Source organism: Pseudorca crassidens, chromosome 6, assembly GCF_039906515.1.
Source record: "Pseudorca crassidens isolate mPseCra1 chromosome 6, mPseCra1.hap1, whole genome shotgun sequence".
In the NCBI taxonomy this organism is placed as follows: Eukaryota; Metazoa; Chordata; class Mammalia; order Artiodactyla; family Delphinidae; genus Pseudorca; species Pseudorca crassidens.
The window spans coordinates 94,054,307-94,081,325 of NC_090301.1; the positions used below are offsets into that span (position 1 = coordinate 94,054,307).

The following is a 27,019-nucleotide window of genomic DNA, read 5'->3' on the forward strand; positions in this document are numbered from 1 at the left end:
CTAATACATCATCAACCAGCTTTTTCTAATCTTTTCTTAGGTTTCATCTTTAGGTCCTACAGGCTGGTGAGGCCATTTCTGCCTTGTCCCTTAACTGCCCCAACACTTCCTGTCCCCTAAGAATAGGAGTAACTATTTTCTGTGCCTTGAAGACGCTTCATTAATAAATATCCAGCTAGTTCTAGATACCACAGTCTGAATCTGGAACTCACTTGCCTATGGCTATAGTTACGGAAAAGTGGTAATGGTTTAACTTCAGCAAAGACTCACAGAAAGAGGATCCCAGAACAGGAAAAGTAAAGTAAAAACTTAGATATGAAGAAAAACAGCCCCTCAACAAAGAAGAAAATGGAATAGGTCAAAATGTCCGTTTGTTACTAAGATCGATCACCAAGCTTCAACAAATTAAACCAAAATTCCAGTACAATGTTAAAAAGGGGTTTAAACCCTTAATTTTACTGCACTGAAAAGACTGACATTTCAGTGTTACAGAAAATGTCATTAACTCACTCTGGCATTTTAGCTGTTTTCCTACCCATATAATTATGTGTGAGTGTAATACTGTCAACGTAAGAAATTTTATGTTGAGAATTTAAACAAATCTTCAGGTTGGATGTTATTTGGAACATCTAGTTACATTTTAAAAAGAGCTGGCTTAATAAAGACTGAAAAAATACTAGTATTCAGTATGGCTGAAAAATAGTACTGATGAAGAGAACAGGGCTTGATTTCCAGAGTAATTACATTATACTTAAATACATTTAATATGCTTAACACAATTTGGCATTTTAAAATTTATTTATTGAGGAGTACCTCATCATTATGAATTTGTTACAAAAAAAAAATCAATTTATAGTTTAAAATACCCTTAGCATTTCAAATGTTGGTGTTCAACTCTCCCTTACATATTCAGCTCCTACCAGCCCATAATAAACAATCATAGTACTGTGAAATAAGAACATTAACGTTGCATATGTATTCTATCATACCACATAAACCTTAAAAAAACCACTTTTCTTCAGATGGCTAAACAAACAAAAACTAATATTATAGAAGAATTAATACTGTGAAGATGGCCTGATTCTCCAAATTGATCTACAGATTCACACAATCCCTGTCAAATCCCAGCTTCTTTTCTGCAGTAACTGACCAGCTGATCCTAAAATTCATATGGAAATGCAAGGGACAGAGAATAACCAAAACAACCTTGAAAAAGAAGAACAAAGTTGAAAGACTCATACTTCCTGAATTCAAAACTTACAAGCTACAGTAATCAAGACTATGTAGTACTGCATAAAGACATATAGGTTGTGGAATAGAACAAAGAGTTCAGAAATAAACATTATATTTATGGTCAACTTATTTTTCAACAAGAGTGTCAAGATAATTCAATAAACAGTCTTTTCACCTAATAGTGCTGGGACAACCATATAATCACATGCAAAAAAATGAAGTCCATCCCTCCCTCTTTAACACCACAAACCAAAAGTAACTGAAAATGGATCACAGGACAAAATGTAAGCACTAAAGCTATTTAAAAAAACTCCTATAAGAATACAGCAATAAATCTTCATAACTTTGGATCAGGCAATGCTTTCTTAGATATACCAAAGCACAAGTGACAAAAGAAAAATATTAATAAATTGGATACATGTGCTACAAATGACACCATCAAGAATGTGAAAAAGACAAGCAATGGAATGGAAGAAAATACTCTCAAATTATTTTTCTGATAAGCGATTATTACCCAGAATATATAAAGACGTCCTACAACTTAGATTTTTTTTTTCAATAAATACATACTACAGTGCCTTAGCAACTGCAGTGGGTTGAATCCACAGATGTAGAACCTTGTATACAGAGGGCAGGGCAACGGTAAAGTTCTATGCATATTTCCTAGTGTGGGGGGGGTGGGGTCCCTAAACCCTGTACTGTTCAAGGCTTAAGCATATACAAACAGCCAACACACACAAGAAAAGATGCTCCAGACCATTAATCACTACGGAAATGCAAATCAAAACCATGAGATACTACTGTACACTCACTAGGATAACCATAATTTTGAAAAAAGCCAGTTTAAGTGTTGGCAAAGATGTGGAGAAAGTGGAACCATTTAACGCTGTTTATGGGAAGGTAAAATGGTATGAATACTTTGGAAAACCATTTGGCAGTTTCACAAAATGTCTTTAAAAAAGCTACCCAAGGGACTTCCCTGGTGGTTCAGTGGGTAAGACTCCTCACTCACAATGCAGGGGGCCCGGGTTCAATCCCTAGTCAGGGAACTAGATCCCGCATGCATGTTGCAACTGAGTGTCCACATGCAGCAACTAAGAAGTCCACATGCCTCAACTAAAAGATCCCTCACGCCACAAGGAAGATCCCATGTGCCACAACTAAGACCCGGTGCTGCCAAAATAAATAAATAAATAAAATATTAAAAAAAAAAAGCTACCTAAGATTACTGAGGTCTAGGTTTACCATGCAATCTAGCAATTCCACTCCCAGATATATACTCAAGAGAAAACAAAACCTTAACTCCACACAAAACCTTGCGCACGAATGTTCACACCAGCATTATTCACAATAGCAAAAAATTTGAAACAACCTAGATGTCCACAAACTGATAAATGGACGAATAAAATGAGGTATATCCACACAATGAATGGAATGTTACTCAGCAGTAAAAAGGAATGAAGTGCTAATATATGCTACACCATGGGCGAATCTTGGAAACATTATGCTAAGTGTAATACCACATATTGCATAATTCCATTTATATGCAATGTCCAGAATAGGCAAATCTACAGAGACAGAATGGTTGTCCAGGATTGGGAGGGGGGAGAAAAATCAGCGAACTGCTAATAGGCATGGGGTTTCTTTTTGGGGTGATGAAAGTACTATACACTTAGATTGTGATAATGTCTGCATAACTCTATAAATATACCCACTGAATTACACATTCTAAACTGGTGAATTTAAGGTATATTTTCATCACCCGCAAAAGAAACCCTATGCCCATTAGTTCACATCACATCTATTTCCTTAAATATGACATACACGGAGTACTTAACATGCCAGCATTACAACTAGGACCACAACTTATATTTAAGTATAAAATATTAAGTTAATGCCCCAAAATGCTGTGGGGTGGTAAGGATGTTTTTATCACTTTCCTCATTCCCTAGAATGTGTACACATGTTTATAGTAGAATGTATAGTGATATAATCTGATTTTCACTTAAAAAAATTACTGTAAACAATTTTATGTACTAAAAATATCTTTGTTATGCCTTCAAAATCAGTTTATAAATTACATAAAGTCAGTCTTCATACAGAGACCTTTGTGTGCCTTGGCTAATGCAAACACTCTTTGCATATTTGTTAACATAAAAATCTGCTCTATTCTATAGACCAGGCTCAGTTTAGAATTACCACATCACCAAGTTGTATAAAATACTTTCTTAGTTCTGGGACAAATAAGCTAAAGCCATCAAAGAAGCATATGAACTAACAAGACTAGCAAACACAAGTATGTGTGTGTGCACGAAAAAAAGTATGAATTATATGAATATTTTACAATCATTTAATTTTGAGGGAAAAAAGCTGCTTCATGAAGACTTTATAAAGACTTGTATAAGATATGGTCAATACATTCCACCAGTCAACATATGTAACTAGACATATAGAGCACCATGTTTCAAAATAACCTTAAAGCTTTTTTTTAAAAACTTTGAGCTCTTTTCAGAATCAATCTGAAAAACAATCTAACAAGAATATCACATGCTTTCATATGTCTATCAAACTCTCTCTGATGGATCTTCTTGCTTACTCAAATCTTCTTGCTTCCTCAAATCTCCACAGAAAATCAGAGTAACAAGATAGCAAAACCAAGAGCCTATGGATGCTTATAACCACACCACTTAACAAGGAAATCCCAAAATACAAATGGGAGAGGAGAAAACAGGCTACTGTAACCACAATACCTACAGTATCAGCATCTATGCAGTACGGAAAGGGAAGTAATGGGGCATGTGCTGGACTTGATAACAGAAGAAACTCAAAGTAGCCAACAGGCACCCACTGGAAACCATGGCAGGCCAATTTGATAACAGCAGCTAAACCTGGGAAAAATTTTGTCAAGTCCAATTAAGTGGATGAATGCATGAGGCCTAGAATAAGGCTTAAAGGGTTGAAGCTAACTTCTATGAACTTTTGAAACTGATCTCCCAAGGCTCTCTTCCAGGACTCCATATTGAAGAAAAACTTCTGGGAACAAAAAGCAAAATTGGCAGGACAGGTACAAGGCAAAGCAGAGATAAAAATGAGGTAGGGGAACACAGCCAGGAAACCCCAGAAAGCAACCTGCTACATTTCTGAATATCACACAAAATAACAGTGAAGTTAGAAAAGCTCCTCTGAAACACATCTACTTAAAACTCAGGAAAACTAATCTCTGAAAAAAGTGAGTATCACAAAAAGTATTTAGGTCTCACAAAGATACTATAAGAAAAAAATTAGAAGAGTTGTCCCTAAGCAACAAAAATCACACTAGAAAGAACTGCTTAAAAAAAAAGTCAACAAATGGTACTGAGAAAACAATATCCGCATGCAAAAATCAGACCCTTACCTTACACCACATATAAAAATTAGCTCACTATGGACCAAAGACTTAAATGTAAGAACTAAAACTATAAAACTTAGAAGAATACGGGAAATAATTTTGGATTATAATTTTGGATTTGGCAATTATTTCTTTTTCTTTTTCCCCGCAGTACGTGGGCCTCTCACTGTTGTGGCCTCTCCTGTTGCAGAGCACAGGCTCCAGACGCACAGGCCCAGCGGCCACGGCTCATGGGCCCAGCCGCTCCACGGCATGTGGGATCTTCCCGGACCAGGGCACAAACCCATGTCCCCTGCATCGGCAGGCGGACTCTCAACCACTGCGCCACCAGGGAAGCCCAGCAATGATTTCTTGGATATGACACCAAAAGCACAGGCAACAGGCTTCCCTGGTGCCGATGCAGGGGACATGGGTTCGTGGCCCGGTCTGGGAAGATCCCACATGCCGTGGAGCGGCTGGGCCCATGAGCCATGGCCGCTGGGACTGTGCGTCCGGAGTCTGTGCTCTGCAACAGGAGAGGCCACAACAGTGAGAGGCCCGCGTACTGCCGGGAAAAAAAAAAAAGAAAGCACAGGCAACAAAAGAAAAAATTTGGACTTCATCAAAATTAAAACCTTTTGTGCACTAAAATATATATTTTATATATATATATATATATATATATACACGTATATATGAAGTTGGCCTACAGAATGGGAGAAAATACTTGCAAATCATGTATATGATAAGGGATCAATATCCAGAGTATATGAAGAACTCATACAACTTAACAACAAAATACTCAACTAAAATATGGACAAAGGACTTGAGTAGACATTTCTCCAAAGAAGATAAATGACCAATAATCACATGAAAAGATGCTCAACACCAGTAGTCATCAGAGAATCTCAAATCAAAACTACAATGAAATATTATTTCACACCTGTTAGGATGGTTATTATCAGAAAACCAGAAGAGTAAGTGTTGGTGGGGCTACCCTGGTGGCACAGGGGTCAAGAATCCGCCTGCAAATGCAGGGGACATGGGTTCGAGCCCTGGTCTGGGAAGATCCCACATGCTGTGGAGCAACTAAGCCCATGCGCCACAACTACTGAGCCTGCATTCTAGAGCCCACATGCCCAGAGCCCGTGCTCTGCAACAAGAGAAGCCACAGCAATGAAGAGTAGCCACTTTCCGCAACCAGAGAAAAGCCTGTGTGCAGCAACAAAGACCCAATGCAGCCAAAAACACCAAAAAAGAGTGTTGGTGAGGATGTGAAATTGGCATCTGTGTGTATTACTAGTTGGAATATGAGATGGTGCTATTGCTATGGAAAACAGTATGGCAGTTCCTCAAAAAATTAAACCCAGAATTACAATGTGATCCAGTAAATCCATTTCTGGGTATACACCCTGAAATACTGAAAGCAAGGAATTGAGCAATCTGTATATTCATGTTTATAGCAGCTATCCATCTGTCCATTAACAAATTAAAATGGATGAACAACTGTAGTACAAACATACAATGGAATATTACTCAGCTTTAGAAAGAAAGGAAATTCTGACACATGCTACAACAAACACGAATCTTGAAGACATCAGGTAAAGTGAAATAAGCTAGACACGAAAGTTCAAATATTTTAAGATTCCACTTACAGGAGGTACCAAGAATAGTGAAATTCATAGCAATGTAGAATGGTGGTTGCTGGGGGTGGGGAGAAAGGGGAAATGTGAAGTTTGATTACAAAACAGACTTTCAGTTTGTGAAGATAAAACGTTCTGGATATGGATGGACGGTGGGGATGGGTGCACACAATGTGAATGTACTTAATGTCACTGAACTGTACACTTAAAAATGGTTTAAATGTTACATTTTATGTTATATTTTACCACAATTAAAAACACCAAAAAATTTAACAAACCAACACACCTCCAAACTAACAGACATTAAAAAAATGATTCAGATGGTGAATTTGCACCTACAAGACGGTGGAGGAGTAAGACATGGAGATCACCTTCCTCCCCACAAATACATCAAAACTACATCTACATATGGAGCAAGCTACAGAACAGAGACAAAAGGATAGGGACGGGACCTGCACCAGTGGGAGGGAGCTGTGAAGGAGGAAAGGTTTCCACACACTAGGAAGCCCCTTCGCAGGCAGAGACTGCGGGTGGTGGAGCAGGGAGCTTCGGGGCCACGGAGGAGAGCACAGCAACAGGGGTGCGGAGGGCAAAGCGGAGAGATCCCCGCACAGAGGATCGGTGCTGACCAGCACTCACCAGCCCAAGAGGTTTGTCTGCTCACCCACCGGGGCGGGCGGGGGCTGGGAGCTGAGGCTCAGGCTTCAGAGGTCAGATCCCAGGGACAGGACTGGGGTTGGCTGCGTGAACACAGCCTGAAGGGGGCTAGTGCGCCACAGCTAGCTGGGAGGGAGTCCGGAAAAAGTCTGGAGCTGCCGAAGAAGCAAAAGACCACTGTTTCCAGGTGTGCGAGGAGAGGGGATTCAGAGCACCGCCTAAATGAGCTCCAGAGACAGGCACGAGCCGTGGCTATCAGCACGGACACCAGAGATGGGCATGAGACCCTAAGGCTGCCGCTGCAGTCACCAAGAAGCCTGTGTGCGAGCACAGGTCACTGTCCACACCGCCCCTCCCGGGAGCCTGTGCAGCCCGCCACTGCCAGGGTCCCGTGATCCAGGGACAATTTCCCTGGGAGAACACACGGTGCGTCTAAGGCTGGTGCAACGTCCTGCTGGCCTCTGCTGCCTGCTGCCGCAGCCTCGCCCTGCATCCATACCCCTCCCCACCCCAGAGCCTGAGTGAGCCCCCGAATCAGCCAATTCTTTAACCTTGTCCTGTCTGGGTGGGGAACAGACGCCCTCAGGCAACCTACACGCAAAGGTGGGTCCAAACCCAAAGCTGAACCCCAAGAGCTGTGCAACATAGAAGGGAAAGGGAAATTTCTCCAGGTAGCCTCAGGAGCAGCGGATTAAATCTCCACAATCAACTTGATGTACCTGCATCTGTGGAATACCTAAATAGACAACAAATCATCCCAAAGTTGAGGTGGTGGACTTTGGGAGCAACTATAGACTTGGGGTTTGCTTTCTGCATCTAATTTATTTCTGGTTTTATGTTTATCTTAGTTTAGTATTTAGAGCTTATTATGACTGGTAGATTTTTATTGATTTGGTTGCTCTCTTCCTTTTTTAATTTTTTATATATATATATTTTTTCCTTTTTCTCTTTTTGTGTGTATGTGTATGCTTCTTCGTGTGATTTCTGTCTGTATAGCTTTGCTTTTGCCATTTGTCCTAGGGTTCTGACTGTCCGTTTTTTGTTTTTGTTTTTTAGTATAGATTTTAGCACTTGTTATCATTGGAAGATTTGTTTTTTTTGGTTTGGTTGCACTCTTTCTTTCCTTCTTTTTAAAATTACTTTTATTATTTTTAATAATTAATTTTAACACCTTTATTTTATTTATTTCTTTTCTTTCTTTCTTTTTTCTCCCTTTTCTTCTGAGCTGTGTGGCTGACAGGGTCTTGGTGCTCTGGGCGGGTGTCAGGCCTGTGTCTCTGAGGTGGGAGAGGCGAGTTCAGGACACTGGTCCACCAGAGACCTCCCGACCCCACATAATATCAAACTGCGAAAGCTCTCCCACAGATCTCCATCTGAAAGCCAAGACCGAGCTCAACTCAACGAGCAGCAAGCTACAGTTCTGGACACGCTATGCCAAACAACTAGCAACACAGGAACACAAACACACCCATTAGCAGAGAGGCTGCCTAAAATCATGGTCACAGACACACCAAAACACACCACCAGATGCTGTCCTGCCTATCAGAAAGACAAGATCCAGCCTCATCCACCAGAACACAGGCACTAGTCCCCTCCACCAGGAAGCCTACACAACCCACCGAACCAACCTTACCCACTGGAAGGAGACACCAAAAACAATGGAAACTACGAACCTGCAGCCTGCGAAATGGAGACCCCAAACACAGCAAGTTAGGCAAAATGAGAAGACAGAGACATACACAGCGGATTAAAGAGCAGGATAAAAACCCACCAGACCTAACAAATGAAGAGGAAATAGGCAGTCTACCTGAAAAAGAATTCAGAGTAATGACAGTAAAGATGATCCAAAATCTTGGAAATAGAAGGAAGAAAATACAAGAAATGTTTAATAAGGACCTAGAAGAACTAAAGAGCAAACCAACAGTGATGAACACCACAATAACTGAAGTTAAAAATTCTCTAGAAGGAATCAATAGCAGAATAACTGAGGGAGAAGAACGGATACATGACCTGGAAGATAAAATAGTGGAAATAACTACTGCAAAGCAGAATAAAGAACAAAGAATGAAAAGAATTGAGGACAATCTCAGAGACCTCTGGAACAACATTAAACGCAACAACATTCAAATTACAGGGATCCCAGAAGAAGAAGAGAAAAAAAAAAGGGACTGAAAAAATATTTGAAGAGATTACAGTTGAAAACTTCCCTAATATGGGAAAGGAAATAGTCAATCAAGTCCAGGAAGCACAGAGAGTCCCATACAGGATAAATCCACGGAGAAACATGCCAAGACACACATTAATCAAACTATCAAAAATTAAATACAAAGAAAACATATTAAAACCAGCAAGGGAAAAATAACATACAAGGGAATCCCCAGAAGGTTAACAGCTGATCTTTCAGCAGAAACTCTGCAAGCCAGAAGGGAGTGGCAGGACATATTTAAAGTGATGAAAGGGAAAAACCTACAACCAGATTACTCTACCCAGAGAGGATCTCATTCAGATTGGATGCAGAAACTAAAACCTTTACAGATAAGCAAAAGCTAAGAGAATTCTGCACCACCAAACCAGCTCTACAACAAATGCTAAAGGAACTTCTCTAAGCAGGAAACACAAGAGGAGGAAAAGACTTACAATAACAAACCCAAAACAATTAAGAGAATGGTAATAGGAATATACATATCAATAACTACCTTAACTATAAATGGATTAAATGCTCCAACCAAAAGACACAGACTGGCTGAATGGATACAAAAACACCACCCATATATATGCTGTCTACAAGAGACCCACTTCAGACCTAGGGACACATGCAGACAGAAAGTGAGGGAATGGGAAAAGATATGCCATGCAAATGGAAATCAAAAGAAAGCTGGAGTAGCAATTCTCAAATCAGACAAAATAGACTCCAAAATAAAGACTATTACAAGAAACAAAGATGCACCCTACATAATGATCAAGGGATCAATCCAAGAAAAAGATATAACAATTGTAAATATTTATGCACCCAACGTAGGAGCACCTCAATACATAAGGCAAATGCTAACAGCCATAAAAGGGGAAATCAACAGTAACACAATCATAGTAGGGGACTTTAGCACCCCACTTTCACCAATGGACAGATCATCCAAAATGAAAATAAATAAGGAAACACAAGCTTTAAATGATACGTTAAACAAGATGGACTTAATTGATATTTATAGGACATTCCATCCAAAAACAGAAGATTACACTTTCTTCTCAAGTGCTCATGGAACACTGTCCAAGATAGATATCTTGGGTCACAAACCAAGCCTAGGTAAATGTAAGAAAAATTAAATCGTATCAAGTATCTTTTCCAACCACAATGCTATGAGACTAGATATCAATTACAGGAAAATATCTGTAAAAAATACAAATACATGGAGGCTAAACAATACATTACTTAACCAAGAGATCAGAGAAGAAATCAAAAAGGAAACCAAAGAATACCTAGAAACAAATGACAATGAAAACACGATAACCCAAAACCTATGGGATGCAGCAAAAGCAGTTCTAAGAGGGAAGTTTATAGCAATACAATCCTACCACAAGAAACAAGAAAAATTTCAAATAAACAACCTAAACTTACACCTAAAGCAATTAGAGAAAGAAGAACAAAAACCCACCAAAGTTAGCAGAAGGAAAGAAAGCATAAACATCAGATCAGAAATAAATGAAAAAGAAATGAAGGAAATGATAGCAAAGATCAGTAAAACTAAAAACTAAAATTAATAAACAATTAGCCAGACTCATCAAGAAAAAAGGAAGACTCAAATCAACAGAATTAGAAATGAAAAAGGAGAAGTAACAACTGACACTGCAGAAATACAAAGGATCATGAGAGATTACTACAAGCAAGTGTATGCCAATAAAATGAACAAACTGGGAGAAATGGACATTCTTAGAAAAGCACAACCTTCTGAGACTGAACCAGGAAGAAACAGAAAATATAAACAGACCGATCGCAAGCACTGAAATTGAAACTGTGATTAAAAATCTTCCAACAAACAAAAGCCCAGGACCAGATGGCTTCACAGGTGAATTCAAACATTTAGAGAAGAGCTAACACCTATCCTTCTTAAACTCTTCCAAAACATACCAGAGGGAGGAATACTCCCGAACTCATTCTACAAGGCCACCATCACCCTGATACCAAAACCAAACAAAGATGTCACAAAGAAAGAAAACTACAGGCCAGTATCAGTGATGAACATAGATGCAAAAATCCTCAACAAAATACTAGCACACAGAATCCAACAGCACATTAAACGGTACACACCATGATCAAGTGGGGTTTATTGCAGGAATGCAAAGATTCTTCAATATTTTCAATATATGCAAATCAATCAATGTGATACACCATATTAACAAACTGAACGAGAAAAACCATATGATCATCTCAACAGACGCAGAAAAAGCTTTCGACAAAATTCAACACCCATGTATGATAAAAACCCTCCAGAAAGTAGGCATAGAGGGAACTTACTTCAACATAATAAAGGCCATATATGACAAACCCACATCCAACATCGTTCTCAATGGTGAAAAACTGAAAGCACTTCCACGAAGATCAGGAAGAAGACAAGGTTGCCCACTCTCACCACTTTTATTCAACATTATTTTGGAAGTTTTAGCCATAGCAATCAGAGAAGAAAAAGAAATAAAAGGAATCCAAATTGGAAAAGAAGAAGTAAAACTGTCACTGTTTGCAGATAACATGATACTATACATAGAGAATCCTAAAAATGCTACCAGAAAACTACTAGAGCTAATCAATGAATTTGTAAAGTAGCAGGATACAAAATTAAAGCACAGAAATCTTTTGCATTCCTATACATTAATGATGAAAAATCTGAAAGAGAAATTAAAGAAACACTCCCATTTACCACTGCAACAACAACAACAAAATACCTAGGAATAAACCTACTTAGGGAGACAAAAGACCTGTATGCAGAAAACTATAAGACACTGATGAAAGAAATTAAAGATGACACAAACAGATTGAGAGATGTATTGTGTTCATGGATTGGAACAATTAACATTGTTAAAAAGACCATACTACTCAAGGCAATCTACAGATTCAGTGCAATCCCTATCAAACTACCAATGGCATTTTTCACAGCACTAGAACAAAAAACTTCACTATTTATATGGAAACACAAAAGACCCCAAATAGCCAAAGCAACCCTGAGAAAGAAAACGGAGCTGGAGGAATCAGGCTCCCTGACTTCAGACTATACTACAAAGCTACAGTAATCAAGAAAGTATGGTACTGGCACAAAAACAGAAATATAGATCAATGGAACAAGATAGAAAGCCCAGAGATAAACCCACGCACATATGGTCACTTTATCTTTGATAAAGGAGGCTAGAATATACAATGGAGAAAAGACAGCCTCTTCAGTAAGTGGTGCTGGGAAAAGTGGACAGGTACATGTAAAAGAAAGAAATTAGAACACTCCCTAACACCATACACAAAAATAAACTCAAAATGCATTAAAGACCTAAACCTAAGGCCGGACACTATCAAACTCTTAGAGGAAAACATAGGCAGAACACTCTATGACATAAATCACAGCAAGATCCTTTTTGACCCACCTCCTAGAGAAATGGAAATAAAAACAAAAATAAACAAATGGGAGCTAATGAACCTTAAAACTTTTGCACAGCAAAGGAAACCATAAACAACACCAAAAGACAACCCTCAGAATGGGAGAAAACATTTGCAAATAAAGCAACTGACAAAGGATTAATCTCCAAAATTTACAAGCAGCTCATGCAGCTCAATAACAAAAAAACAAACAACCCGATCCAAAAATGGGCAGAAGACCTAAACAAACATTTCTCCAAAGAAGATATACAGACTGCCAACAAATACATGAAAGGATGCTGAACATCACTAATCATTAGAGAAATGCAAATCAAAACTACCATGAAGTATCACCTCACACCAGTCAGAATGGTCATCATCAAAAAATCTACAAACACGGGCTTCCCTGTGGCACAGTGGTTGAGAATCTGCCTGCTAATGCAGGGGACACGGGTTCGAGCCCTGGTCTGGGAGGAACCCACATGCCGCGGAGCAACTAGGCCCGTGAGCCACAACTACTGAGCCTGCGCGTCTGGAGCCTGTGCTCCACAACAAGAGAGGCCCACGCACCGCGATGAACAGTGGCCCCCACTTGCCACAACTAGAGAAAGCCCTCGCACAGAAACGAAGACCCAACACAGCAAAAATAAATAAATAAATTAATAAACTCCTATCCCCAACATCTTTAAAAAAAAAATCTACAAACAATAAATGCTGGAGACGGTGTGGAGAACAGGAAACCCTCTTGCACTGTTGGTAGGAATGTAAATTGATACAGCCACTATGGAGAACGGTATGGAGGTTCCTTAAAAAACTAGAACTACCATACGACCCAGTAATCCCACTACTGGGCATATACCCTGAGAAAACCAAAATTCAAAAAGTCATGTACCACAATGTTCATTGCAGCTCTATTTACAATAGCCAGGACATGGAAGCAACCTGTGTGTCCACTGACAGATGAGTGGATAAAGAAGATGTGGCATATATATATATACAATGGCATATTACTGAGCCATATATAGAAACGAAACTGAGTTATCTGTAGTGAGGTGGAAAGACCTAGAGTCTTTCATACAGAGTGAAGTAAGTCAGAAAGAGAAAAACAAATACTGTATGCTAACACATATATATGGAATCCCCCCCCACAAAAAAAATGGTTCTGAAGAACATAGGGACAGGACAGGAATAAAGATGCAGACATAGAGAATGGACTTGACACGGGGTGGGGGAAGGGTAAGCTGGGATGAAGTGAGAGAGTGGCATGGACATATATACACTACCAGATGTAAAGTAGATAGCTAGTGGGAATCAGCCGCATAGCACAGGGAAATCAGCTAGGTGCTTTGTGTCCACCTAGAGGGGTGGGATAGGGAGGGTGGGAGGGAGACACAAGACGGAGGAAATATGTGGATGTATGTACATGTATAACTGATTCACTGTTACACAGCAGAAACTAACACAGCATTGTAAAGCAATTATACTCCAATAAAGATGTTGAAAATAAAAGAAAAAAAAAGATTCATAACACAAAACCTAAGTAAAAAAGATATGAAATCACACATTCAAAGAGCACATCACACCCAGAACATAAGAGCATATCAACCCAGAACCACCTAGATTTTTAAGGAAAAAAAATCCTTTGGCCACTTAGGCAAAAATAAATATAAGAAAGTTAGATCACCACCCAAACTGCCAGCAATGCTTTATACCAGAAAAAAAGAAAAAAGCAATTGTTACACATTTAAGATACTTAAGAAAAGAAAGCACAAGCCAAAAATTTTATATCCAGCAAAACTGACCTTGGATATAAAGGGCACAAACAATTATCAACATCCAAGGATTCAGACAATATTGTTTCCATGATCTTCAAGATAACTTTAAACAATCAAAATGACTACAACATACGCACTGGTAGTGAACAATACAAATAAAGTTACTTGCAGAACTAAGCTTGAATGAAGATTAAAAGGGAGAGTTTTGTAATGGCTATTTATGATAATGTAGGTACAACTTTTAAAAACCAGGGGTGAGAGGGGAAAGCAAACAAAAACATTTAACTGTTCTCAGTAATTACACTGGTGGTGGTTATACTGTAATTCTGAGACATGTTTGTGTAATGTGGGATTAACAAGTGATATTGGGATATTTAAATCCTGTCATTCCCACATCCTTCAAAACTAAGATTTTTGGTGTGAAAGAAAGGTCACAGAGATGTAATACAAAAGAGGTTAAAGAAAAGAAAAAAGAAAGAAGTTAAGTAAAAAATGCTATTGTTGCTTGAATCAGAATGAATTCCTAAGATATCTTAAATATATATATTTAAAATGTATATATATATATATAACAAGTCCACCTATATTTTGTATAGTTCATATATTTACTGTTAAATGAAAAACAATATGTTGATGTGTATAGTGAATACATATTTACTATGTATTTCCTTGCTCTGTTCATTGAAGATGCCTAAAAACAAGACAAACATAGCAACAATGAGTATCTCCAGGGTCCAGGTTGATATCTTGTAATACCACTTTCTACTAAAAGAAAAAGCAGGGTTTCTTAAAGAAATGGCCATTTCAGCTGTGGATATAAAACATACAGGATGAACCTGGAATATCTTGCTATAACAGATACTGAGGAAACTATCCCAGACTATATGGGTACAGACAGAGTTACCAGATGGTCCAGCAATTCTACTCCTGGGTATATATTCAATAGAAACCAAAACATCTATCTACACAAAAACATACATAAATGTTCATAGTAGCAATATAACAGCCAAACAGTAGAAACAACCCAAATGTCCACTAACTGATAAATGTATATACAAAATGTGGTATAATGGTAGTTCAGCAAGAAAAATAAATGAAGTACTGATACATGCTACAACACAGACGAACCTTGAAAACATTATGTACTAAGTGAAAGAGGCCAGTCACAAAGGACCACACATTGAATGATTCCATTTATAGGGTATGTCCAGAATAGGCTGGTTGGAAGAATGGGAAGAGATGGCTAAAGGATGTGAGATTTCTTCTTGGGGTGATACAGATTTCTAAAATTGACGTACAACTTTGTGAACGTACGCAAAAACCACTGAATTGTACACTTTCAAAGGATGAAATATATGGTATGTAAATTTTATCTCAACAAAGGTGGTAAATACAGGGCAAGAATCAAGTATTTATTCTGCCTTTCCTATATGAACTTGTACCACCGGATGTCCAAATAGTGATGAATCACAACATTTCACTATACAAATATTCCAATTAATAAATGAAGAAGAAATGACAGAATTAAAGTATCACAACGAATAAAAGGATCTAGGCATTGAATATCGACAGCTGCTAACACCACAAAAAGACAACCAGACATCAGGTGCCTGCTGATTAAAGAATATAACATCACCTGTAGTCCTGCCAAAGGGATCTAACATGAGTCTGATCAAATTTCTGGATCCAACTGGCAATTTGCAGGGAATACAGCAACAAAGGAACATAATAAACTGCACCATGAATATACAGTTAGTAAAACCCAGACAGGTGGAAACTCTACAGGTATAATGTCCTAGGTCCTTCAACAGATAAAATTTAAGTAAAAGAAAGGGATAGAGGGGAAACCTGTACCTTGAGAGATTTAAGAAACCTACCAAATCCTTAATAATGGGAAAGGATAGGACAGTTTTTCTATCCCTTTGTGGAGGGAAGGAAAGGGTTGACATTGGGATGTAGCACATGAAGGCACTTCTGGGGTAGTTAGCAAAGTTCCCTTGTTTGATTTGAGTGGTAGTTACAAAGTTGTTTACCTTATAATAATTCACTATGCTATATATTTAGTGGTTTTACATGTTTGTGTTTCATTTTGTAACAATTAAAAAAAACCACCTCCTCAGCGCTTCCACTGTTGGGGGGCATGGGTTCGATCCCTGGTCGGGGAACTAAGATCTTGCATGCCACGTGGCATGGCCAAAAAAACTCAACCAACCAACGAAACAAAAAACATAAAAAACCCCACTTCATTTCATATACGCACAGTTACACTACAGCACTAAAGAATACCAAATAGATGAAATAGAACAGGACCCAAAGGATAAGGTCAGAGAATCAAACAGAAGTGAAAGAGTGGAGTTATCTGGGGAATGGTTTATGAAGAGTTGTAACGTCAGCTCAGTCTCACAACCTGACAGGTCGGGATCACATGAAAAGTGAAGGGAAAGCACCACATGGAAAAATAGGGATGCACAATGCGTAAATCCTAAGATTGATATATGGCTGAAGGAGGAATTGGGGCCTAACTCAAAAGAGGACTTCACTGGATTTCACCCAATGAGAAAAGCAAATCAAAATCTGACAGTATTTTCATTATTCACTTGTATACTCATCTCCTCCTTAGAAATCACTGGCATCAATAATTAGTGTGCCCTATTTCTGAAACACATTAGGAACATTTCTTAAACATATTAGACACAAGCGAGAACTGCAGCATGCGATCAGGCTAGGGATCTAGGTTCAAATGCCAATCACGTAACGGCTACTTTCTGGACAAGTAACTTAGTAATTGCATGTTTCCTCAGGAGGAGAATACTTCAGCTGCCATAAGTAAAACGCCTATTACATAGTGGGATTTTTTAAAAAAAAATAAATTTATTTATTTTATTTCTTTATTTTTGGCTGCGTTGGGTCTTTGTTGCTGCGCATGGGCTTTCTCTAGTTGCAGCGAGTGGGGGCTACTCTTCATTGCAGTGCACGGGCTTCTCATTGCAGTGGCTTCTCTTGTTGCAGAGCATGGGCTCTAGGTGCGTAGGCTTCAGTAGTTGTGGCATGTGGGCTCAGTAGTTGTGACTCGCGGGCTATAGAGTGCAGGCTCAGTAGTTATGGCGCACGGGCTTAGTTGCTCTCCAGCTCGTGGTACCTTTCCGGACCAGGGCTCGAACCCATGTCCCCTGCATGGGCAGGCGGATTCTTAACCACTGTGCCACCAGGGAAGCCCTACAGAGTGGGATCTTAATAAATTTTCATCCACACAATTTATAGTTGAAAAGGAATTTAGAAATCATCTAGTCTAATAATCTCAAATTTACAATCCAGGAAACGTGTTTGGTCAGTACATATCATTTTGAACATAAAAGATACAGAATACGTCCATTATCACAGAAAGTTCTACTGGACAGCCCTACAGTATTTCCCAGTAGCATTAATGGATTTTGAACATAAGATTATTCTTCGACTAATTGCTTTATTAAATTAAAAAGCAGAAGCATAAGTGAGCTATAATATAAACAACCACTCAGATTTCAAAGACATTTTACTTTTGTAGGTAAAAGAATTAAACATGCTGATTTAACTTCTACAAAACGGCCAGTGTACAGTCATCTCTCAGTAGCCACAGGTGGGGGATTGGTTTTAGGACCCCTCCACATTTACCGAAATCCATGGATACTCAAGTCTCATGTAAAATGGCATAGTAATGGCATATATCCTACGCACATCCTTCCTTACACTTTAAGTCATCTCTAGATTACTTATAATACCTAATACAATGCAAATGCTATGTAAATAGTTGCTGGTGTGGGGTAAATACAAGTTTTGCTTTTTGTAAATGAATTTTTTCCCAAATATTTTTGATCTGCAGTTGGTTGAATCCACAGATGCAGAACCCACAGACATGGAGGGCTGACTGTATAACAGATTATGAGACACAGGGGAAACATCAAAATTTAAACGAACAGTCTTCAACTTTAGCAGGCATCAGTATCACCTGGGAAGCTTGTTAAGGTAGAGGATCCCAGGTCCCACCACAAATATTCTGATTACATAGGTTTAAGGTACAGCCCACTAAAGCATGTTTTAGAGGAGCATCCTAATAATTCTCATGCCGAGCGTTGGTGAATCACAACTGGCACATCACAAAAGCTTTACACATCAACTGCTTTTAGTGAAAAATTTCAGGGCTATGAAAAGATTCCTAGTAACAGATACTTGAGGCAGAAATACTGATAACTGCATCAACAATGGAGTCTAGATCTGGGTGCATTTTTAGCTTTTGTCACTCAGCTGCTGTGTGACTTCAGACAAAGTGTTTAACCTTTATGATTCTTTTCTTCCTTATCTGGGGTAAGAAAGAGAATATCAACCTTAAGTAAGTGTTCAGGAACCACATACCAAAATAAACCTAACAAGGAAAAACAAATGTCAAAACCCAAGAATCTCTTCCCATGAAATAAATAAATAAATATAGGTAGACATTTATCTCCAGATAAACATAAAGGTAATGAAATAAAGCAAGATTAAAGGCTGGCAGATTTGAGTAACAAAAAAATTTATGTCAAAACCTACCATAGGGCTTCCCTGGTGGTGCAGTGGTTGAGAATCCGCCTGCCGATGCAGGGGACACGGGTTTGTGCCCGGGTCCGGGAAGACCCACAAGCTGCGGAACGGCTGGGCCCGTGAGCCATGGCCGCTGAGCCTGCGCGTCCAGAGCCTGTGCTCCGCAACGGGAGAGGCCACAACAGTGAGAGGCCCGCGTACCGCAAAAACAAACAAACAAACAAAACAAAAAACCCCCACCATAAACAAAATTAGAAGCCAAACTACTAAAACATCTTCTAATATGGTAAGATTCATAACAAACTCAAATAAGAGGCTAAAAAACACATTAGTACTTAACAGAAAAGCAACATTTATTAATAAGCTAAATTTAAACTTTAAATTTTAGAAATACCAAAATGTTTCCCTAAAGCCCCCAATTAGAAGAAGATTACAAATGTGATCTGTGTTCTTATGGTCCTTGAAGAACTACAGATGAATAGGCTATTTCTTACTAGAACAGATAAAATTCACCAAACACTCAAAATCAATCTAGTGATAATAACATAGCTTTTAGTCTCACTTCTTAACACTTTAGGAGGTTTACCCATGGTTTTTTCAACCTCAGCACTACTGACATTTTGTACCAGGTTAACTTTTTGTTTTGCAGGAATATCCTATGCATCGTAGGATGTTTAACAGCATTCCCGGCTTCTATCCACAAGATGCCAGTAGTACCCCTTTCCCATCTGTGACAACCAAAAATGTCTCTGAACATTGTAAAATGTCCCTTGGTGGGCAAAGCTGCCTCTGGTTGAGTTACACTGGGTCAATCTATACTATCCTTTTCTGGTGCCATATTAAAAATTACTTCTCCAGAAACAGCCACATCTAACCCCAACTAGGACCAGTCCAATTCTGTCTGTTCTCATATTGCTGTTGTGTGCTGGATCTAAGAATTGTGAAAAAAACAGACAAAAACCCTTTTCTGTGCTGAAAAAAATACACACATATATGCTTGTACAAGCAAAAACTATTTCTGAAAGGGCACACAGAAACTGTGCACAGCAAATGCTGTAGGGCAGGGGGCTTAGATACCTGGATGGGAGGGAGGTTTATCATATCCCTTTTTCTACTGTTTTCATTTACCATGTGTATGTTAGTTTTCAATAATAAAACATTTAAAATGTGTCTATGTGGGGAGGATGAATATAGAGGAAAATGTGGAAGAATTCACTCAACAGACCTATGAGCAACAAGATTTGATACATTCTATTGACAAACTATTGCCAAATACCAACTTTATGTGAGGTACTGGTGAGTATAGCCAAAAAAGAAAGGAAACAAAACCCCCCCTGTCCTTTTGGGGCAGGGAGGTTACATTTAACTTTATCTAGATTCCTATGTTTGAGAGAAATTTAGGGCTTTCACAATACAAATTTAAACAAAATCCTTAACTAACCAAATTGCCCAAAATGTTATTCTTTCACAAGTGGCAATTGGTTATGACAATTTTATGAGCAATCTGAGTATAAATAAGCAACAGTTGGTGTAAACTGAATGAAATCTACCATTAAAAAATCTTGAATAAATTTCTATGCAAAGACTATTAATAAAAATTAGAATGGGAGAATGCTTTATTATCAGACAAAGAACAGGGATTGTGGGCACTTTTCTAGAGAGAAAAGAATGGCTTTCCTTTAAATCACTTAAGTCTTTACAGGGGAAGAAAGGAATGCAAAAAGAAAATCTTTAAATTTTCAAGTGGTATCTACTAGTCAAGAACCAAGCCAACTAAGAAAGATTAAGACTGCAAGCAAAAAGTGGTAATCAAATTTTAGCACAAGCAAATACAAGTTCCTTTATGTGTATCAGCTGACTAATCTTAAATGTATTAAGTGAAACTCAGATATGACATAGATGGTGCATTCTTAGATGTCATCACAGTCAAAAATCATTAGTTCTGAATACTGCCCTTAACTTATTGTGTACTCTTGAGACATTAAACAAAGCTACATTTAAATTTGGCATACTATAATGTTTCAACTGCTGCAGCTCAAAAAAGAGGCAACAGAACTAAAGAAAGAGAAGATTAAAATGATCACACGAATTGGAGAGAGATATGAGACTAGACCATGACCAACAAAAATACTAAGAGTGTGTTCATTACAACCTTATCTTAAGAGAACTCAAAAGACTTGGAATTAATATAAGAAACAAATGCATCATAAACTTGACTAACCAAACTAATGAACAGAGTTTCTAGGAAAAGCTGGGTCAATTATCTATTCTACGACTGACACTGGGGAGGATGCTCTCCCACAGTACATACTTTGTGGAGGCACTACTGGTTCCAGGGCTTTTTTATATACTTCATTAGATTTATCTTGAGCTTGATCCAGCAAGGCCATTCTTCAATTACTAATCTCAATTACATAAACCTCACTGCATCCAGTGAGCAAAGAATAGATTTATCTAATTAGGTTACATATAAAAGTCATTTCCTGCTGGTAGCCATCCAACCTTCTAAAAAGAGAAAGTAACAATGATAAAAGACAGCTCTGTTGACACTAACTTTTAAAACAAGACCAACTTGACCTTTAGGGGATTTTTTTACTTTTAAATTTGTTAATGTGAAAAAATAAAATAAAGCCACATAAATATTTTTACATAATGAATGCATATTTATTATAAAACTAGATATATGTTGTTACTAGCATCTTTAAATTGAAGCTTGTTATGGTTTAATTTACCGAATGGTGTTCAATTTACTTAGTGGTGGAGACTCATGCTTTTTTAAAGTCTACCATGACATTCCATTATAACCTTGTAAGAAAAATTTTCCCAGTGATGTCAGGGAGTATGAATTTGAAAGTGACTCACATTCAATTTGAGACCACCCCCTTCACCCTAAAAGAATAGGAAAAAAAAAAAAAGATAAAAGAGTGAGGCTGTACAATTGATGCAAGTGTACCAACACAAATAAATATTAAAACCACTTTTGATAAAATAGCAAAGGTAAAAAAGACAATGGTTAGATATGAAGGGTGCAATTTACTTCTCAAAACAGAAATTAGCATCAGATTTCAATTATTCTAATAATGACTCAATGCAAAACACTGAAGTTTGCCTTTATACACACAGAAGACAGAAAGTAGGGTAATAAAAATGAATACTCTGGCTTTCTTATTAAATGATGGCATTTAAATAAAATAATAAGAGTTAGAATGCAAGTGACCTGGGCTTCACCAGTCAACTTAAGGTTACAGCTGTGAATTTTGGCTGTTAAGTAAGGTTTTGCTTTAAAGCACACCAACCAGGCCATAGAGACAAACTATGAAAGACGGAGGGTTCAAAAAGAGAAGTGTAGTCTTGTGGTGAAATCATTACTGAAGTAGAAAAGTAAGCAAACAGGACATCTGTAGCCACATCAAGAATTTCCAGGGCTTCCCCGGTGGCGCAGTGGTTGAGAGTCCGCCTGCCGATGCAGGGGACACGGGATCGTGCCCCGGTCCGGGAAGATCCCACATGCCGCGGAGCAGCTGGGCCCGTGAGCCATGGCCGCTGAGCCTGCGCGTCCGGAGCCTGTGCTCCGCAACGGGAGAGGCCACAACAGTGAGAGGCCCGCGTACCGCAAAAAAAAAAAAAAAAGAATTTCCAGAACTATTTTGATTTGTGATTCCTACCAGCATATTCCAGGGCTACTTAAGGGAAGCCACACTTACATTAGTATTCATCAGTTCACTACTGCCTTAGGAGACAATTTAAATAAAACTGTATTTCTCTCAATCTAAATGTTATACCAAAAAGGCTTCCTCTCTCTTCCCTAACACTATCACTGACCTAAGTTCTGTGTACAAGAAGTAACTGGAAAAATATAAACAGAGCAAGAATCAAACAGATTTAAAAGATGAAAAGTAGAAGCAGTGGAGACTGCAAGAAACCAAAATGTATACTGTTTAATATAAACCTATATGCCAATCTGATAAACCAAATCAGATTTATGATCAGAAGAGGTTAAAATAGGAATCAATCTAAACTATGAAGCTTTTCCTTCCAACTAAAAAAAAGGACCTTTTCAAAGACTGTTTTCTTAAAAGGTCCTAATGACAATCCACAAATTGCATAAAGTCTTCCAGGGTCAACTTTTCCACACTCCTTTCAGAATAGCATTCTATAAATAGCTGTGAGCAAAAAATATGGTGAGAAATAAGGTAGAGCTAAATATTTCTAAACAATACGCAATTTTCTTTGATAACAGGTACAACACAGTATTCGTGTTTCTCTGAAAAGAACAGACACCGAAGTGCCATTTTCATAACTTAAAATGAAAATTTCAACTAAACGCCACTACTAGTTTGTCAAAATTTACAGAATATGTTCCAAATCAGTACTTTAGTATTGGAAGGTAAGATTTACTTCAAACTAATTGTACATACACAGACACACCTCTGACATAGTATTTCTGAAGCAAGACACCATTCAAACCACCAAAAATTTAAGTAGACAACTAATGCTAAAATGTGATAAACAAGAACGTTTTACAACTTAAATTTTGTTAGCAAATGAAATATTTCTGCTAAACATTTAACTCTTTCAAAGGGTCATTTGAAAACAATGTTACAATTAAACTAAGCCCAATTCACCGTATTTGAAGCAATGAGTCCAATACAATTAAGATGTACAACAGAATGACTGGGTTTTCTACAATTACATCGTACCTATAAATTGTTCAAATGTTGAGTGTAAAATTTAAATGAATACCAATGTAATAAATACTCTTTGAGAAGAAAAATGCTTCTGATTTATCTCTTAGCTCAAAAGACCTGGCAGAGCCTGACACAGCGCCTGGCAGCTTGTCAACACAAATTAAAAAAACCAACCAACCAACCAGAAACCCCACATTTGAAGCAAAATGTTTATCACGCGATTCACCTTCACTGTTAACAGAACATTAAATACAATAGTAAAATCCACGACCAACTTTTTTCTGCGTATCGATTATATCTTAAAATTTGGTTGTTTCAAAAACAGATTAATAAAACAATACTTACATTTCTATTGAATTTGGTGAAAGAATGGTGCATGTAAAACCTGTGCATATAAACAATCGCAGTGTTTATCGTAAGCTGAGAGCTGGAACGTTAACATTTAGGAAATATCGGAGAAAAACAAGATCTCTTTTCCAAAACAATTTTGAAGGAAAATTCCCGATCTACGGTTCTTTTCCAAGGCCCCCGTTCACTCAAAACCAATCCCCAAACTGTAATAATAAGGAACTAAATACCCACAGGATGATGGCGTGGGGGCTGGCGGATCGGAAAGGCTCCCCACCGAATAAATAGCCGGAATAATAACAAACGCCGAGCATTCCGCTCCAATACTGCTATTAAGCGAGCCCAGGAAGCATTTATCAATGGCTACGACTAAACCCAAAATCAAACAGTTGAAACACGCGCGCGCGCACCCATGCAAAACCATGCCAGGAACATAAAGACGTCCCGTGCGCTCCCAAGGTACAAGTGAACCGCCATCAAACCGGCGAGGAGAGCGGGGAAAGGCTGCAGAGAACACTTACGCCTTTCAGCATCTCCCTCCTAGCTCTCAACCCCTTCTCGGACTAAAAGTAGAAGCAGCCGCCTCTTTTCTGCGATAATCCCTAAGATTTCCCTCTCGCCCGGGCGGCACTCCCATCCCCCGCCGTCACTACGCGCGGCCCCAAACAGATTACACAACGCAGCCTCCCAGCCCGCATTCACCGGACTCCCTTTCTCCTCCCCTCCTCCGCTGCCGGCCGCTCGGAGCCTCCAGAACTCTAGCCTGTCTTCCCTTACGGCGCGGCCGAGGCCCAGGAAAGACCGAGGCGGCGGCGCCATGTTCGCGGGGCACCAGGCCCGGCGACCCGGCGAGTAGTGAGGTGGACAGGGCGTGAGAGGCGCAGGGCCAAAAATAGGAAAGGATACACATTGAGACGCTGTCCCATGTCCTGGATGAGGTTGGCCGCCTGCTGGCGGTACGAGAGCTCTTTATCCGCCTCCACTCCGCAGCGGCGGCTCGGCGTGTTCTCCAGCTGTTCCCGAGTAAAGAACCAGCGAGAAGAAGCTCCACGGCCGGACGCCATGACACTTCCTCCTCCGCCCGCTCCCTCACCCACCCCCCGCCCCTCCCGGCTCGCGGACACCCAGCCAAGGCCGCGCGACCCCGCCCCACTCCGCTCGCCGTAGACCACGCACCACCCTTTTTCACCACCGCCGCCGCCCGTGCGCGTGCGCGGGGGCCGCCCTACCGGCTCGCCCTAGTCTTTTGCTTTCTTTTTCCGGCCCGGGCCTCGCTCTCGCGCACGGGACCACAATGCTCCGCGCCGCTTGTCATTTGGAGGCGCCCAAAGGTGGGGGTAGGCTGGAAGGGAAAGGTCAGCGCGGTGCATGCCGGGCCTAGGATTGGCTGGGAGAAGGGCGGGGAGGAGAGGCGAGAAAAGGCTGGTTTCGGGTCGGGTGGCGAGAGACGCGGGCGGGCGGCTGCGCCGTGGGGCCTGGGCGTGGGCTCTGAAATCCCGGCTGCTTTTGGGGCCGGGAGTCTGGCGGCGGTTTAAAAAAGAGAAGAACTTTCCTCTGTCGCAGTCGCGCGGCACATTCTCCATTTTCCTCTAGCGTCGGTCTGCGCAGTCTCGTAGGTTGCGGACTCCGGAGTCCTCGACGGACAGCCTCCGCCCAGCGGGCGGCCCTCGGAAAGACCTACCTGGGAAAGGGTGCATAAGAAATGCTTCCCCTCGTCCCCCCCCACCCGCCTACGTTTGTGCCGCACTTTAGTTCTTTTTTCCTACATTATCTTGTTTGAATCCTACGACCACGCAGGCCGTGGGTTTATTTTTTTAATTACTTGCCAAAGGTTATTAGCAACCAGAGGCGCTGAATTTCTAAACTAGGTTTGGAGTCCCTTTCTGTAGTGTGTTTTCAAATCAGTCTGTGATTTGAAAGAGAAGGTTAAAGAGAAGCAGACAGTGTAAAAGGAACTGAGTTAAAAAGTTATTAGTGTTTAATATGGTAATACCGCACATATCTATTGATTAACTCTTTATCCTGTCCCTGCAAGAAATTTTGCAGACTGGGAGTCGGTGGGTCTCTGGCTCTGAGCCAACGCCTAATATGTGTGAATAAAGTTGCTAAGTTTTAAATTTTAGCTATTTGCCAAAGATACAGCGTACAGGAAGACATACTTTTTTGTTTGCATTGTTATATCAGGATTCCTTCTTAAATTAACTTTTTATTGGAGAACAGTTGCTTTACAATGTTGTGTTAGTTTCTGCTGTACAGCAAAGTGAATCAGCTATAAGTATACATATATCCCCTCTTTTTTGGATTTCCTTCCCATTTAGGTCATCACAGAGCACTGAGTAGAGTTCCCTGTGCTCTACAGTAGGTTCTCATTAGTTATCTGTTTTATACATAGTAGTGTATACATGCAGGAAGTCATACTTCGAAAGGCAATAAATACTACTTTTCATTGAGTTCTTGATTATATCTCCAGGCTTTTGTCATTGTTTCAGGGCTCCCACGCTGAATGTACTGATATACCTTGGCTCTGCCTGCCCCCGTCAGGCCACAGTGTTGAGCTGTTGATTTGGTAGGCAGCTATCATGAACATTGTCTAACTTCTTACCTACCTTGCCTCACATCTTAGGCTGCTTAGAGGTTCCAGGATAGATTGACTTAAAGCAGCATTTAAAAAGTGGCTATCTCCAACGCTCATTCATGATAAAAGCTCTAACAAACTAGGAATAGAGGAGAACTTCTTCAACTTCATGAAGAACGTTTATAAAAATCTTACAGCTAGCATCATACTTAATGGTGAGAAACTAGAAGCTTTCCTGCTAAGGCATGGATGTCCCCTGTCACTGCTCCTTTCAACGTTGTATTATACGTCCTATAAGAAAAGGAAATCAAAGCTAAGCAGATTGGGAAGAAAGAAATAAAACTAGCTTTGTTCATGGATAACAATTGTTCATGTAGAAGATCTCAGAGTACTAAAAAAAACTGGAACTAGTAAGTGGCTATGGCAGGATTATAATATACAAGAGTGAATTGCTTTCCTGTATACCAGCAACGTATAATTGAAATTTGCGGTTAAAAACATAATACCATTTACAAAAAGTAATACTTAGGTATGATTCTAAAATATGTACAGGATCTGTATACAG

At 39.5% G+C, this 27,019-nt stretch overlaps 1 protein-coding gene across 8 annotated transcripts in view; it reads right to left on the reverse strand.

Moving 5' to 3' along the window:
• The window catches only part of CCNT2 (cyclin T2), a 47,743-nt gene extending 22,771 nt beyond the window's left edge, over window positions 1–24,972 (reverse strand). For 3 of the 8 annotated variants that reach the window (XR_010944474.1, XM_067742106.1, XM_067742103.1), the window contains exons 1-2: window positions 24,786–24,972; window positions 23,877–23,958 (exon numbers count right to left, since the gene is read on the reverse strand). Coding sequence is in view for 5 of the 8 variants with exons in the window: in XM_067742106.1 (XP_067598207.1) it covers window positions 23,877–23,958; window positions 24,786–24,943 (240 nt within the window). In the remaining 3 variants the exon portion in view is untranslated. Of the gene's footprint in view, window positions 1–21,705; window positions 21,733–23,876; window positions 23,959–24,400; window positions 24,519–24,785 lie in introns of those variants that run through there. The other 5 variants (XM_067742104.1, XM_067742102.1, XM_067742108.1 and 2 more) reach the window with 4 other exon arrangements.
• Between the last annotated feature and the right edge of the window lie 2,047 nt (window positions 24,973–27,019).